Consider the following 17,080-nt stretch of genomic DNA (forward strand, 5'->3'; position numbering starts at 1 on the left):
TTTGGTGATGATATAGGTAAATACAAAGTTTGAGAAGAATTAATTGAATTCAGATTTTCTTACCACATTTTGAATGAAACATGGACCTGGTTTTTCAAGAATAATTTTTGTATACAACAAATCAATCACACTAGTTTACATTTTTTTATAATGCGTTTATTTTTCCAGGCTCATTTGCTGTAGCTTTGCGGAGCCGATATTCATTGTTTAGATTACAAAATTACTTAAAACTAACGTTAGTAAAGCGGGGGCTGATTACTCGTGGCTAGGGGTAATAAATTGTAACAAATGGATGGCAGGGTAGGAATTGTGAACACAAGGTTTGGAGAGCAATGTGCTCTTGATCTCGAACTAAGCGACACTCTAATGAAAAAGACAAACATGAGGGTACAATGATGGGCAGCTAACAACTTGGGAAAACACAAGATGACACTTGACTACTAAATCCTCAGAGCTATCCGTTTTAAAAACACATAAATTAAATTCAAATAGTCGAGATCTCGGCTCGCCAAGACATCTCTAACGGGTACCGCGGGTTGTTTTCCTCGGGCCCTTAGGGGTGTGGATAGCTCAGATCTGGCAACACGGTGTAAGGTACATGACCAAACAACATGCTCGATATCGTGATAACCAGGCATGGACAATCATTTGCATTCATTTCCATACATTCATTTACATTCATTTGCCTCTAACTTTTGTCATCAACAGCATTCCACAAAATGATGTATGTAGCTTTTATAGGTACTGTTATTAGCTACAACTTTAGTTAACAAGTCAAATCCGTATCTCTTATGCATGACGAACAAGAGCGAACAGAAGCCACTACTGTTTTTCAGTGAATGTATTTTACATTCACTGAAAAACAGTACAAGTTCTGCCCGCTCTAGTTCGTGATGCATAAAAGATACAGATTTGAGTTATGAGCAAAAGTTGTAGCTAATAACAAAACCTACAAAAGCTCTATACATCATTTAGCGAAATGCTGTTGATGACAAAAGTTAGAGGCAAATGAATGTTAATGAATGTATGAAATGAATGCAAATGATTTTCCATGCCTGGTGATAACCACTGCCACACGCACATAAATTGCTGCCTGAGAGCCCAATTCGATAGAAGTGCGAGTCTAACGAGCAGTGATTGGACATAAGCCTTGATATAACGCGTATAAAGTCGCGGCTCATGTCCAACCCTTTGAACCATGGTATGTTCCACACCTGTGGGAGAATAGAATGTAACCGTAGAGGTAACTCTAAGACTAGAAGGTCCCTAAATAACGTGCTCAACTTTTTGGCTCAGCTCTGGTACTCTCTTCGGTCCCAAGCTAATCGATTCACCCCTCGAAACATAGGGAAAACCAATAACCACTCATTTTATCTGTCAAACTTTCATAGCGAATCAAAACTAACATTGCGTAGTACTAGAATTTCGACTAGAATAGGGTACGTTAATCGTTTGCTTGGGACCAATAGGCTAGTCAAGTGGTGAGCCAATTTAAAATCTTTAGTTTCGTATTGATTGTTGATGTAACCATCTTCCCAATTTACCATCATTCCATTTTTGTTGCCAACTGATGAGGACTTGCTGACGAGCAATGGAGAAAAATTCGTTAAAGGCGATTTGTCGCTCAAAAATATCGCCTTCCATAACGCCCACCTTAGCCAACGAGTCCGCTTTCTCATTACCCGGAATTGAGCAATTAGATGGGACCCAAACTAAGGTGATAGTATAGGAGCAGTTAGATAAAGTACTCGATTTAGCTCGGATTTCGGTCAGGAAATACGAGGTGTGCTTCATCGGCCTCATTGAACGAATAGCCTCCAATGAGCTAAGACTATCCGTAAAAATGAAATAATGGTCGCTCTACTGCGTAAAATATAGCTGCGAGTTCCGCAACGTATACGGAGCATGGTTTCTGAAGTTTATAGGAGGCGCTATTAAATTGATTAAATACATCAAATCCAGTGGAAGCATTTATGGTTGTGAAAAATCTTTTATCGTTACTGACATGGTGGTACTTGATTGCAAAAATTGAGGGAACAACCATCGATGATCTGGTATTCCACGAATTTCTTGCATCATGGCCAGATTAAAATTTACAGAGGAACTATAGAAGGCTTGAAAGCAATCACGATTGGAGATTAATGTAGAAGGACCAACCTCAAAGTGTTCTATTACCAAAGGATTCATTGCTTCACAACGAAAAAAAAATCCGTTTCCATATTCGTGAACGACAGAAGGATATTTACACTGTGAACTATATAATGAACTATATAGTTCACCACTCTCGTCCACAAATATGGAAAAGGATGTTTTTGAGAGTATTTGACAAAAACCAAAATTATTTAAAAAAAAAATCAGGGGAAATGGCTCTAATGTTGGCCTATGGATCTAAGATTGGGCCCATCGCTTTTTATCGATTTTATCTAGAGCTTTGAGTGGGTTGGTTTATTTCCGTTATAATTGCTTATCTTTTGACAGGTAAGCGTATTTCGTCTACTACTTTCAGACTTCATCAGTGCCAAGTACTCAACACCACTGAAGAATCCATCTTTTATCTATAGAGGCATGCTACGAGGTGTTGTTTTAGGTAGCATGCTAAAGAGTCTCGAGTATCCGTTTCCTTGATCTCTATTAAGCAATGTTGATGGATTATGTTTAAATATTTCTAAACTTTCAGCTACGTCTAGTTTCCAAGGCGAAGATACAGTCCGCAGGGTATTAATGTTATCCTTAGTCAAATTGTGTCCCTGTTCCGTCTCCGCCGAAAGTCAACTGATACGAACACAACCAACAAGCAGCGAAGAACGAGACCATCAATAGGCTACAACATCCACCAATCAGCGACGACCACATCAACGCTCGCCGCTTTAAAAGAGGCATGCATCACCGTGCAAGCAAGAGTTCTTTTCCGACCAAGCACCAGCAAACATCAGCAGCAGTAGAAGCAGAATTTGTAGAGAGAAAGAGGAGAGAATAAACAGTTGTTAGCGTAGCCGTCCCGATCAAGTTTATTTTGCACACATCCCTGGTTTGGAGCAGCGTCGAACCCACCAGCTCTTTTCAGAGCCCTTACGAGTTGATTTCCGATCGACGCTTGCTTCCTCCACCACCCTGCCGATACAGTCCATTACCGAAAGGGAAAGTTCCCTCCCAGTCCGAACATAATTTGGTCCATCCGAACCGGATCACGAGCCAAGAAGCTTTCGCCGTGAAAGTTTACGCATAGATGTTCCTGCCAACTGGAACGAAGCCGATTTCCCACCGAAAGAAACGGACGTGCTACGCTAGCCAAGTACCAAACAAACAAAACTACTTCCGCTGCTGCCGATGACAGCATCGTGTGCGAAGTATACAAAAAAGTGAATCATATCGCGAAAAACAATATTCCGAAAAGTGAATCGCATGCGTGTGATAGTTTACTACGCGTTCCAAAGATGACCGATGTGGAAAGGTTGATCGTACTTCGTGGCTTAGTAGAGGCGAAGGTAACGCGAATCCTGAAGGAAGTGCAAGAAACCGATATCACCATGCATCCGGTGCTGTGCAACAGGCACGCCAGGAACCTCCAGCGGTATTACCAGGAGTATCAATGGTTGCACAACAGAATTATGACCGCCATCTCTGCAGAGAGATTTGATGAGGAGGATGAGGACTACCTGCGTTTCGATGATCTCTACACCGAGGCCTGTATACTGGTGGAAACATTGCTGCTTGCCTTTCCAACTACCGATATCAGGCACCACCAACACCGAACACCATCACCGGCCACAAGCAAACCATACGCTCGGATCGTCCAAAATCAACCAATGACTCGAATGACGGAACAGCCCGTTCCGATTCCACACGCGATGGAACTGCCATGTACGTTAATGACGATAAAGTTGCCACCGCAGCGTATGTCGTACCCGATCCAAACCATCGATGTGAAGACGATTGTGAATCAATCCACCGAAACGAAGTCGATCAAGAAGTCAACTGAAGTGGATAATCCAACTGAACTCTTGAAGGCGAAACCCATGATTATGCCGTTGAACTCCCATTGTGGACCGACCGAGGTCCGGCTAGTCGATGATTCACCTCCACCTACCAATGTGGCCGAGTACGGTAATCCTGCCGATACTGAAACCAAGCTGACAAGTACGATTGAAGATGAGGTTCCAACCGAAGCTGACTATGTTAAGCTCAACTCTGCGTGCAAGCCAAATTATCTTCCTCGTGGATTGACAGAGGACCGTTACGTCGAGAATTCAGCCAAGTTCGTAGAAGTCAAGCCTAATAACATGGCAAGTGAACCAACCGAGTGCCATGTCAATAAGGACTCACCTCAAGTCATGGATGTAAAACCGAAACGGTTTAAACCTCCCGAAACAACCGAAGTCAATCCGAAGCTATTCCAAGACGACTTTCAAGCCATCGAACCGAAGTCCGTCGCAGCTGGTGAAGTTCCGAAAACAATCCTAACCTCGACTGGAACCAGACCGGTCTTGAATTGTATCCCCGTCGGAAACCATCCGGTGTTGATGTCTTACCCGATGTCTGCTGGTATCCTTCCAGTAATCAAGCCATTGCTGAGGACCACCAGAACCTATCCGGTGGTCCAACCGTCCCCGATGTCTGCTGGAATCCGTCCGGTGGTCAAGCCATTCTCGATGTCTGCCGAAACCAATTCGGTGGTCAAGCCATTCCAGATGTCCGCCGCAATCCAGCCGGTGGTTAAGCTCTTCGTGATGTCTACCGGAATCCGTCCGGTGGTCAAGCCATTATCGATGTCCGCCGAAACCAATTCGGTGGTCAAGCCATTCTCGATGTCCACTGAAACCAATTCGGTGGTCAAGCCATTCCAGATGTCCGCCTGAATCCAGCCGGTGGCCAAGCCGTTCCTGATCTCCACCGGAATCCAGCCTGTGATCAAGCCCTTCCTGATGTCTGCCGGAACCAATCCGGTGGTCAAACCGTTGTCGATGTCCGCCGGGACCAATCCGGTGGTCAAACCGTTCTCGATGTCCACCGAAACCAATTCAGTGTCAGGCCGCTCCTGATCTCTACCGGAATCCAGCCTGCAATCAAGCCTTTCCTGATGTCCACCGGAACCAATCCGGTGGTCAAACCGTTCTCGATGTCCATCGAAACCAATTCAGTGGCCAAGCCGTTCCTGATCTCTGCCGGAATCCAGCCTGCGATCAAGCCTTTCCTGATGTCCGCCGGAACCAATCCGGTGGTCAAACCGTTCTTGATGTCCACTGCAACCTGTCCGGTGGTCAAGCCATTAATGATATCCACTGGAACCCATCCGGTCACCAAGCCGTTCCTGATGTCCGCCGGAATCAAAGCGGTAATCAAGCCTTTCCTGATGTCCACCGGAACCCGTCCGGTGTTCAAGCCGTTTCAAATGTCTACTGGAACCCGTCTGGTGGTCACGACCTTCATGATGTCCACTGGAACTCGTCCGATGTTCAAGCGATTCCCGATGACCCTTGGAATTCATCAGGTAAACAAGCCGTTTCTGATGTCCCCTGGAAACCATCCGGTGAACAAGCCGTTACCGATGTCAACAGGAGACCATCCGGTGCCAGCTCGAAATCATCAGGTGCTAAAGCTATTCCCTACGTCTGCCGGAAACCGGCCCGTGTTCAAGATGTTTCCGATGTCTACCGGAAACCGTTCGGTATTCATGCGGTACCCGAAGCCAATGGAAAAGTATCCGGTATTCAAGCGGTATCTGATGCCAACCGAAAACTGTCCGATGTTCAAGCCGGTCCCGATGTCAGCTGGAATTCACTCAAGGCCAGTTCTGGAGCCAAGTGCACTCGCTCCGTTACCGACATCTGAGGAACAACAAATAAGAGATCCACCTGACAAGCCAAGCTCAGCTAATCCTGTACCGAAGATGCCCTATCGTGATTCCATTGATATCGTTCCAATACCAAAGCCTGAGGAGCCACCGCCACAGGATCTTTCTATTCGACATCGAGCCAGCAAGCTCAGACTGAGAACACTACTTTGCGCCGCTCACCTGCTAACCCGGTTAGTACAGAAGGTATTACCAGTCCTGGATATGGAGTTCCGAGAAATTGTGCTATGGTGCGAAAGTACGATAGTGCTGGCCTGGATCAACAAACCGCTCAACCAACTACAGTCATTCGGAAGAAACCGAAACGCTGTGATCCAGAAACAAACTGATATCGTGTCTTGGTGGAGTGGTCCTGAGTTCCTCCAGAGAGAAAGGTACAACATCGAACTACCCGAAAATGTTCCAGACCAGATGCTACCTGCACTGAAAGCAGTTATCGTCAACCCAGATGACCCAGTCGACCTGAAGAAAAAGCAGCTCTTGATCATCCCGCAACCACGCCAGGCAACCGAAACTATCACCCAAGTGGTTCAGTTTGTCCATTTGGCGGAAGACATTCAGCGAGTTGTTGCCCACGACGCTTGCAAGAAATTGGCAAACCTTCATCCGATCTACACTGATGGCCTGGAAGCGTTATACGATCTGAGCACCGATGCCTTCCTGGCATTCTTCAAGCGTTTCATTGGACAACGAGGAAGCAGCAGCAGCATTCGGATAATTGTACTATTTTCCAAAGTACCCACCCAGAAATTACCCTACTACACAGGAAAAAGAACCTACGAACCATGCCGATCATCCGTGAAACCCTGGTTGTTCCACTACCATCAAAAAATCAGCCCCACTGGAAGTTGGGTCGCATCACAACCGTTGCAGGAAGTTCTAGATACCGACGTCCAATCAGCAATTCTAGACAATCGTTGTTAATCGTTGAGTTACCTCAACCGGGGGAGTATGTTCCGTCTCCGCCGAAAGTCAACTGATACGAACACAACCAACAAGCAGCGAAGAACGAGACCATCAATAGGCTACAACATCCACCAATCAGCGACGACCAAATCAACGCTCGCCGCTTTAAAAGAGGCATGCTACACTGTGCAAACAAGAGTTCTATTCCGACCAAGCACCAGCAAACATCAGCATCAGTAGAAGCAGAATTTGTAGAGAGAAAGAGGAGAGAATAAACAGTTGTTAGCGTAGCCGTCCCGATCAAGTTTATTTTGCACACATCCCTGGTTTGGAGCAGCGTCGAACCCACCAGCTCTTTTCAGAGCCCTTACGAGTTGATTTCCGATCGACGCTTGCTTCCTCCACCACCCTGCCGATACAGTCCACTACCGAAAGGGAAAGTTCCCTCCCAGTCCGAACAGTCCCCTTTTATAATGATATGTTCTGCAACCTTGGATTTAAATTCATAATGAAGTCCTTTATCCATCTCTTTGTTAGCCTTTTTTACCTCTGCGATGTGTTCCTTAAACCTTGTTTCCAAAGTCCTTTTCGTCTGACCAATGTAGATTTTATTGAAATCTGGGCAATAGATTTTGTAGACTCCGGCTTTCCCTAACACATTTATTGAATCTTTTGTTGATCATAACAGTGACTTCAGCTGATTTGTCCTGCTGCTAAATACTAAATCTAGGCCAAAACTTTTAAACTTTGAAATCAATGGTTTGGTAATGTGTTTTGTCAAAATTCACCGCTACCCGGTTTAAACCCTCAGTTACTGTAGTAAGAGTTGTAGAAATACGCCTCAAATGATCCCTTGTTCTTTTATCGATTACTGCTTGAATTGTTTTTTCTTGATACCCATTAAGTCTAGCGATTTAAAAAATGTGAGCTATTTCCTTTGATTTGCCTGTATCGCTAAGAGGAATTTAAAGGAAATAAACCAACCCACTGAAAGCTCTTGATAAAGGGATTCCGTTAAAAGGTTCGACAAATTTAAAGGATTTACATTTTATCTAGATGAACGCGTCATTGGAGCGGTGCCGGTGGTGTAGTGGTAAGCGTGATTGTCAATCCCAGTAGGCGCCACCGGGATGTTCTGAGGCATAACCTTTCTGATCACGCCTTCCTTCGGAAGGGAAGTAAAGCCGTTGGTCCCCGGTTCATGAGTTGATGGGTCGATAGGTAGGGTCCAGGTGTGGGAGCTGCCTCCCTGGCGTCAGTGCTCAACACGGAAAACAAGATCGACGAAAAACAAATCAAGGAAAAAAATAACGCGTTATTGGGATGGTACTAATGGATATTTTTGGTCGCTATTGAAAAATTAGTCGTATGCTCAATTTATGTATGGACCCAAATTCCCCTATATAAACATTCGAAAATTGCTGTCCTTCCAGCAAAATCACTTTGCTGGCTGGATTGCTGCACTTCAGCTCGGCAAAATCCAGCAAAATTTTGCTGGTTTTCAGCGATTAAAATCGAGTTCCAGCCAAAAAGATTGCTGAGCTGCTTCCAGCAAAAGTAGGTTTTTTTCTGGCCAACCAACAATATAAACATGTTTGCTGGAAGCCCAATATTATGCATGATCTGTCGAATACGGGATCATTTTTATGTTTCACATTCCCACGGCATTTTTTAAATTTTATTTTTATTTTTTGAATCAAGAAGTGTTTTTTAACAGAATTATAGTGTTGGTTGGAAATGCTAACATGAAGCTTTAGTGTGATGATTTATTAGCTAGAGAATGATCTTTAGAAGAGGGTAGGTGGATAGTTCCATTAGAGTACGGCAGTATGAAAATTGAATAGAAGTTGAAAATGAGCGAAGGGCCATTAATGCGTCAGTTTTTCAAGATAGACGCACATTTTTGCCTAACCCGTACGATGTACGCGGGGACTTGAAGTATGTCTCCAAGTCCACAGGCAAAAATGTGCGTCCCTCTTTTTGCTCATAAACTGACTGCGGCTGTGGAATAGTTCTAGCGACGTTTTCATCACTACCCAAAGCCCCACGTTGCGAGAGCATTTCCAGTCGATGGTGTGTTATAATGCAGTTCTTCTTTACCCAACTATTGTGTTGTTCCTCTCGTCATGACCAACGTGATCATCTCAGAGAGAAAGCAGTAGGGTGATTGTTGCGTGCTGTACCATCATCAGCATTGTTGACGGCTACTCCCGCCTTGAGTTGTTACATTCAAAGTGTTTTTTATGTTACTTCATACGCGAAGTTAACGATTTTCAGAGATTTAGATTTCAGAATTATAGTGCTCATGCTAGTGAAATTCTCTACGAACCAGTAAGTGCATCAACATTATGACTACTTGAATTTAACCAAGTTTATTATTTTGATTCCAGCTAAAATCCTTGCGAGAAGTGCTTCTGAATCTTTGCTGAAATGTGTTATTGGAATGTAAAAAAAACACATGGATTATTATTCCACTAAGCAATTGTGATAAAATAGGATTTACCAAATAAATGTACTGTACATATCGATTATTTTTATTTTTAAGTCTTATTTTGGAACAACCTTTAAAAAAATGCTGGTAATTCAGTAAAATGTTTATTATGCAGTTTTACGGGTTTACTGAACAAACCAGTGAAATATTGCTGGTTTTGCAGCAAGGAGCTGTCAAATGAGCTGGTCGTTCAGCAATAATATTTTGCTGGATTTCCAACAAGGCAAAATTTTACTGACTTACGGCAATATAAAATGGGTGTGTAGACCACACGTCTATCAACGCTTGGGTAAGAGGAGAGGCTAATGGCATATAAGAAGTGCTCATGGTACGATATCATTTATAAGGCAGCTTCATGAAATCCATTCGTCATAATGCAAAACTTATGAATTTCGATAGTTTATTTCGCTGAGCTCAATAGAGTGCACCTGTGAATATTATGAATACTCATTCAGAAATTTTCTATATCATCAATAGGTATTTGGAAAAATAGCTTTGGAAGACGCAACCTCAATTCATCGAAATAATAACTTTCAAACGTTTCCGCAAGCTGTGCTCGTACTATTCAGATCAGCAACTGGAGAAGCGTGGCAAGACATCATGTTGGATTGTTCATCGCGGCCGGGCGAAGTATTGTGTGATCCACGATCAGACGATGCTAATTCACCGGAAGGCTGTGGATCTAGTATAGCATTCCCATATTTCATTTCCTTCTACGTACTGTGCTCATTTCTAATCATCAATTTGTTCGTTGCTGTTATTATGGATAACTTTGATTACCTTACTCGCGATTGGTCTATCCTGGGTCCGCATCATTTGGACGAATTCGTTAGATTATGGAGCGAGTATGATCCTGATGCAAAAGGAAGGATAAAGCACTTGGACGTTGTGACATTGCTACGGAAAATATCTCCACCATTAGGATTTGGTAAACTTTGCCCTCATCGAGTTGCTTGTAAAAGGCTTGTTTCGATGAATATGCCATTAAACAGTGATGGCACCGTTCTCTTCAACGCAACATTGTTTGCTGTCGTGAGAACATCGTTGAAAATTAAAACAGAAGGTAACATCGATGACGCAAATTCGGAACTGAGAGCAACTATTAAACAAATATGGAAACGAACTGCTCCAAAATTACTCGATCAAGTAGTTCCCCCTCCAGGAGTTGATGATGAAGTGACAGTTGGTAAATTCTACGCCACGTTCCTCATTCAAGATTACTTTAGGAGATTTAAGAAACGCAAAGAAAACGACAATAAGAATGTAGATTATGACAATAGACGCACAATGACATTACAAGCAGGGTTAAGGACACTACATGAAGCAGGTCCTGAACTGAAACGTGCTATCTCTGGTAATCTTGAAGATATGGGTGACGACAATCCAGAACCAATGCATAGAGTGAGTATAATTACTGTTAATTGTTGTATTTTGACACAACAAATATAATTAAATTCAATATATTTTATTTCCAGAGAAACCACACGCTATTCGGCAATATGTGGTCATCGATACGACGACCAGGCCAGTTTCCAAAGAAGGGTAACAATGTAGCTCCAAAAACATCAGCAACTTCTGCCGCTGCATCGGCCGCCATGCATGCGGTGTTATCAGGAGCGGAAGCTTACAAAGCACCATATTGTCAAATCAACAATGGTTTCAACCGTATAGCGAAAAATGAACCAGTGCATGACAATATTCCGCTACATCCATTGCTGCTCGACGGTAGTAATACCACACAGACAGGCCGCGTCTTCAATGCAAATGAGTAAGTGTCAGATATTCAGAAACATATAATACATATTCTGTTTATTACGTTATAATATGATGTCAATTTTACAACATGTGCTTGCTACTAACGATACTTGCATTTAATTAAAATTTCCAACGCTGAACCATTTTTAAGTAGGGAATTTGTTCAAAAGCCACGTGAAAAAAATTGAATTTCTCCGCAAAAATTCGTTTAAAAAACACACCTCTCCTCGCAAAGTTATTCGCATGGCTTATGGACGAACTTAAGGTATTCTTTTTAAAAATAAAATGTGTTTATATATAATCTTTTAAAGCTTAGTTTTTGTTTCCAAACCTTGTTAACTAACATTTTAAGACAGTTTGTTTACAAAATTTGCTTTATGCAACTGGGTTGAAGATTAAGAAAGGCTGCAAAAGATATACCTACTGAATTTGGAGAGAGATACACCTTTTCAAGGAGTTCACAAAATGATTTATATTTACCACCCAAATCCTACAATCTAAAGGCAAAATAAAAACAAACTGCTATTGCAATCTCATTGTCGGCATTCAAAGGAATTTGTGATGACGGCGACTCGTAACTCTTTACTTCTATGGGAAAATCCCGAAAATCTCATAATCAACTGTTAGTCTATGCGTGTAACATGGCGGACTGTTTCTTCCACTTTACCACGCGCATCGTAAAAGTATACACATTTTTTTAAAGTTATCGTTTATTTCTGTATTATTAAAAGATTATTTACAAATGGTTACAATTCGCATCTCAAATAGAATGCAAGTGCACTAACATCGATTCTATCGTTAACTTCATTAACATAGGTGATGTATAATATAAAGATTTTCAAAATTTCATTTCGTTTTGTTGGTCCTATGTTTAGTAGTGCTGGTCGCAGCAAATCTTCGAAAAACAGTCTTTGCCATGCGCCGAGTATCATCGTCATCTTCTGCTGTATAAAAGCCCATGCGTAAACTTCCATTACACTTCAATGGATCGTGGAATTTTTACGACAGTGTATATTAAACTGATGCAACAATGGAAATGTTCGCTCCATGGTACTCAAACGGCCTAATTAGCCTCCCAAAATTTGAATTCGTTTATTTAGAAACTGATTTGTACAAACCCTATAAAGTTTATAAGGAGATAACTATGAAGAAACCAATTTTCCACTCTGCTTTCAAAAACTATAGCTGCACACTTAAATGTTTTTGCCGAGATGGGCACCGCAGAGCAGCTCGGCATTTTATTTGCTGGATCTAATCTAAAAGTGTGCACTTGTAGGGAATTCTCAGCTACAACTTAATTGAAGACCAATTTTCGATCAAATGTATGGAACAAAAGTTAATAATGATTTAAGTCACTGATGTCTTATGATTATGCTCAATCAACTGTTCAGCAGGCAACATTGGTGAAAAAAATACATCATCCAAAATGGCTGAATTTTTGTAAAAATGTGAATAATTGCCCCTAACACACAATTATGCGAAGTTTTATGCAAAATTTATGTAAATCTGAGGAGGACGAGTTTTTCTGATTCGTCATTTGATGGGGAACAGTTGCATTTTACCCCAGGAATCCCTAACTTCCAGAGCATTATTGTGCGTTTTGCACTACTTAAATAATTGCACAGTAATAGTTGCGCCCATGCCAACAATTGAAAAACCAATTAATTTGAAAGCAGTAGCAGCTTTAGAACGGTACTGGCAAGCTACACTAATGAGTTTGTACCAGAAAATTTTAAGAAACTCAATATGTAATTTTTGTAAATTTATGACTGCTTGTATTGCAGATTTCGTACCTGATTAGACTACTGTGCTAAAAATAAGTACCATAAAACGGGGTAACATTGATAGTTTTTTAAAGTATATTCTAAATATTTTCTACAGCAATGACTGTTTTTCAAATTTTATATTTTTAAAACAAGTACTGAGGATCCAAGAGTTAATTCGTTAGTAATATGTTGAACGAAAATTAAAGCATTTGCACTATTTTTTTAGTTTTATGACCGAACTTCAGTATTTTGATTTGGGGTTACTTTGATAATGCTCGATGAATGTAGAAAAACATGTGTAAAAACACACCCACACAAATACACACCCACAAAAACACACCCACACAAATACACACCCACAAAAACACACACACACACACACTCACACATAGAGAGAGAAAGAGAAATACACGCCCACATTTCACATAATCTCAAAATCACGTCCTACGATGCAGTTATCAAATACAAGGGGCCATTCATTAGGTATGTTACGCTCCTAGGGAAGACGGCAGGATCCCTGTTCCGAAACCAGCAATGCATTATGTGTTGGAAAAACCGTGTCAAAGAGGAGAAAATTCCCAAATTTTAGATGACGTACTAAATAAATGCGCTGATTCAGAAATGTACGGTTCTTTTAATCTGGAATCAAGCTTGAACAACACATAAGAAAACAAATTTTTATTTTTTATTTTTTTATTTTTTACAAATAGTATTACAAAGCCATAAAAAAAATAACTGAACTGAAAAATTCATGATTATAATCATATCAGATCTGTCTTAAAAGTTTTTTTTTAATCAAATACTGCATAATATAACAAACCCCAAACCGATTAAATTCGTAGTTTCTTTGAACCGGAAAGTTTGCTTCGATTCATTTTGCGTTTGTTCTTAGCGAATTTTGATGGTGTCCAAGCAACTTCTTGCTTCACAACTACCTCAGGGATAAGGTTGGATGATTCTTCATCATTCTCTTCCTTGTTTGATCTATCCACGAATGGACGGCGCTTTTTCTTAGCTACAGGTGACATCTTCTGCTTCGTATGCTTTACTTTCATCGTTCCAGCAGAATTTAAAGAGTGCGTGGAACCACCATTGGTTTTGTTGGCAGCATCTCGATCTTCTTTTATCTTTAATTTTTTCACCAGTAGTTGTTGTGTTTCTTCCTCAGTTATACTTGAGCCAGGTTGCACATCAATCAACCGTCGCTTACGCGGGATGGTCCGTTCCTCAACTTTTCCAAATCGCTCTTCCTTCAGCATAATGATCAGTTGCTCGGAAAATGATGTGATCGCTGTGGTATCTTTCTTATCAACATCATCAGGAAGCTTTTTTAGCACTGCATTCTTGTTAAGTGGGTATATGCCAGCTCTCATATTTTGAGCACTTTTGGCTTCAATCGAGAGCAAAGTATTCTTCAAGAGCCCTGGAAATATATGCTTCGGTACACATCCGTTGTTACGCTTTTTCCAATCCCCTAATGTATTCGACCATGCCCTCTTCAATGGCCTGAAGTACGCTACGTCAAGCGGCTGGCACAAATGAGTTGCGTTGGGTGGTAGAAGTACAAAGTAGATGTTGTTCGTCATACAGAATTGTATGATACGGTAGCTGAGATGAGAGGCGACTTTATCTCCAATGATTATTCTTCGTTGGTCATTTTCAAGGCCTTTAAAATAAAGAACGGCAGTTTTGAAAAACCAATCTTCGAATACCACGGAGTCGAACCAACCTGCAAACAATAGTTTCAATCAACTATTGATATAAATAATGTATTTTAAAAATTACCAGATTTAGTTCTGTTGTAGCGACAGCCTTTCGGTCCTCCCTCCATCCATGTTGGATATAAGTGTAGCGCAGCATAAACGACATACGGAGGTAACATCTTTCCGTTGGCGGCTCCAGCAAACATAACAGAGAACGATGATTTATAATGGTCCATAATTCTGTCAACATGTTTTTGTCCTCTTTGCACCACAACTCGCTTTGATCCAGGATCATCACTGAAGTTTGTTTCGTCATAATTGACTATATTCTCGGAAGGGACGCCATCCACTGTTTCCGCAAGGTTGATGAAAAAATCGTTGATCACTTTGTGGCTTACTTTGGCCCGACTTCGTCTAATATTCTGTGACAACCGGGCAACTAGATTGTGTCGATTGAGAAACGAGTTGATCCAATCCTTCCCGGGAGCATTATCTCGGAATTTGGTGGCTGTTTTGTTGCAAGTCACAAACTGTTGCACGAGGTTTATTATGCAAGCCGGAGTAAGCGGAAACCCCCATATGCCAGATACTCGAATCACTTCCGCAAGCTCATCTTCTTGCTTTTCGGTGAACACAGTACTGGCACCGGGTTTCTTCATATGCAATCCATGAACTTTATTGTACAAAGAACCATACGGGATTCCGAAAGAACGGGAGGCTGCGACAATAGATGACCCGTTTTTCTGCACTGCATCCACCGCTTCTTGCAAAGTTTCGGATGTGTATCGTGAATAGGTTCTTGCATCCACTTTTTTCACGTAGACTCGAGGCATTTTGCACACGCAAGGGCTAGTATTTTACCGAAATCCAACTAAAATCTTCCGAAACTGCAGAACTAAACAGGCACACGTGATGTTTTGTTTACGAATGTGAACAGGTTTTTGATAGATGGTGGTCAATTCATAACATCGGAGTCGACCTAACTTCTAGACTGGGCTACCTAAAAGCGATATAATTATGTCTGAATTTTGTTAATTTTGTGTATTATTAGAAAAACTATGTTTTTAAATATTTAGTTCAAGAAATATGAAACTTTGAATGCGAATATAATCAGAAAACATCATTGACAATATGAAGACAACATTGAATTTATAATGGCTTTATCGGAAATACATGTAATAAGTGATTGTTTGAGTGCCTTTTCAAACAGGCGAAAAACAATTAAATTGATTTTTCAGATATTTGAAAAATATGTAACACATACTATATAAAACTCTGAACGATATCAAGGGTAATAAACTAAACTACAACATGGAAGCAATGTTTCCAATTCGGAAGTAGTGCAGAGAGTAAATTTAATCATTATATACAGGGTCTTATGCATTATCAAAGATAAACCGATTTACGGTACACAGTAATATTTTCGCACTGGTAATAAAATTGTCATATTGAGTTTCTTAAAGTTTTCTAGCACACCTCCAGTTTTCAACTATAGCGACAATATTATTGAAGAATCAAAGTGACGATCGACTCGCAGATGACTTTGCTTGGATTCGCCAATTGCTTATTTGTTGACTATTAGATCTTAGATCTGTAGCGTGAAAAGTATGAATGCTAACGATTACGGCACAAATTAAATATTATGAAATCAAATTCTGTAATCAAATTGATTTCATTGAAAGCAGAATCAGTCTTTCGTTTAATCCAACAATGTAAAATTATGCTCTAAGTTTTGTTTTTAATAACACAACGAGATTTTGATTTTTTTTTGTGTAATTTAACAGTGTAAAATTGAGAGCATAATTTTACACTGTTGATTACGGTAATCCATACACAACTAGATCAGCTGGAGAAATAAAAAATGTTCCATCATAACACCATCTCCAGCATTACTCGGGCTACCCCTATACAGTCTCAAATTACGTGAGATTTGCAATTATTCTATCTTAAAACACAATTCCACGGTTTTCCATCAGAAATAGGAAATAGGAAATAGTTATTCTGATTGCCATAGTAGAATTTCAGCAAAAAATGGGTTTGTTTTCTTATGATTGTATACGGACAAAATATATGGAAAATTAAATTTGATTTCAATATTCCAAAATGGAAATTTTAAAAATATCGCTTAAGCCGGTTATTTGGAGCGATTTCTATTTTTTTTTTATTTGTTAGTACTCGAATTAACTTCCACATTCCTGTAAAAACAGAAAAAAAATTATAAGATTTCTGCCACACAAGCCAATGATCCCACTTAGCCCCAGGTCCTAATTCCCCAAATGTACCTTACATATATTTCTTGTTGGATTCTGTGATCGTGGTAGTTTGAATGAATATCTAATGATTACGATTTGTTTTTTTTTTTTCCAAGACATATTTGATAATATAGAGCTCATAAACCTTCTGATAATACCTTATACAAACAACTGAGCAAACAGACGTTTATCTGAAAAATTAATGGACTACAGTAAATCAATACTGTAACTTTTGCAAACCTCATAAAAATAGATAAAATTGCAAGTTTTAACACAATTTCAATATACTATTCAAGGAACTATCCTACTCATATTTCATCATGGGAGCCTAGTAATATATGAATCAGGTGCTCAAT

General features: G+C 40.5%; 1 protein-coding gene across 4 annotated transcripts in view; it reads left to right on the forward strand.

Moving 5' to 3' along the window:
* Positions 1-9,729: 9,729 nt before the first annotated feature.
* Positions 9,730-17,080, forward strand: part of LOC135704455 (voltage-dependent calcium channel type D subunit alpha-1-like) — a 41,163-nt gene continuing 33,812 nt past the window's right edge. For all 4 annotated transcript variants that reach the window (XM_065225923.1, XM_065225924.1, XM_065225925.1 and 1 more), the window contains exons 1-2: positions 9,730-10,649; positions 10,724-11,016. In XM_065225923.1, the coding sequence (XP_065081995.1) occupies positions 9,849-10,649; positions 10,724-11,016 (1,094 nt within the window). In that variant the 5' untranslated portion in view covers positions 9,730-9,848. The remainder of the gene's footprint in view (positions 10,650-10,723; positions 11,017-17,080) is intronic.

This window comes from Ochlerotatus camptorhynchus, unplaced genomic scaffold (genome assembly GCF_037179485.1).
Source record: "Ochlerotatus camptorhynchus isolate MF236.1 unplaced genomic scaffold, CSIRO-AGI_Acam_v1.1 ptg000241l, whole genome shotgun sequence".
Classification (NCBI taxonomy): Eukaryota; Metazoa; Arthropoda; class Insecta; order Diptera; family Culicidae; genus Ochlerotatus; species Ochlerotatus camptorhynchus.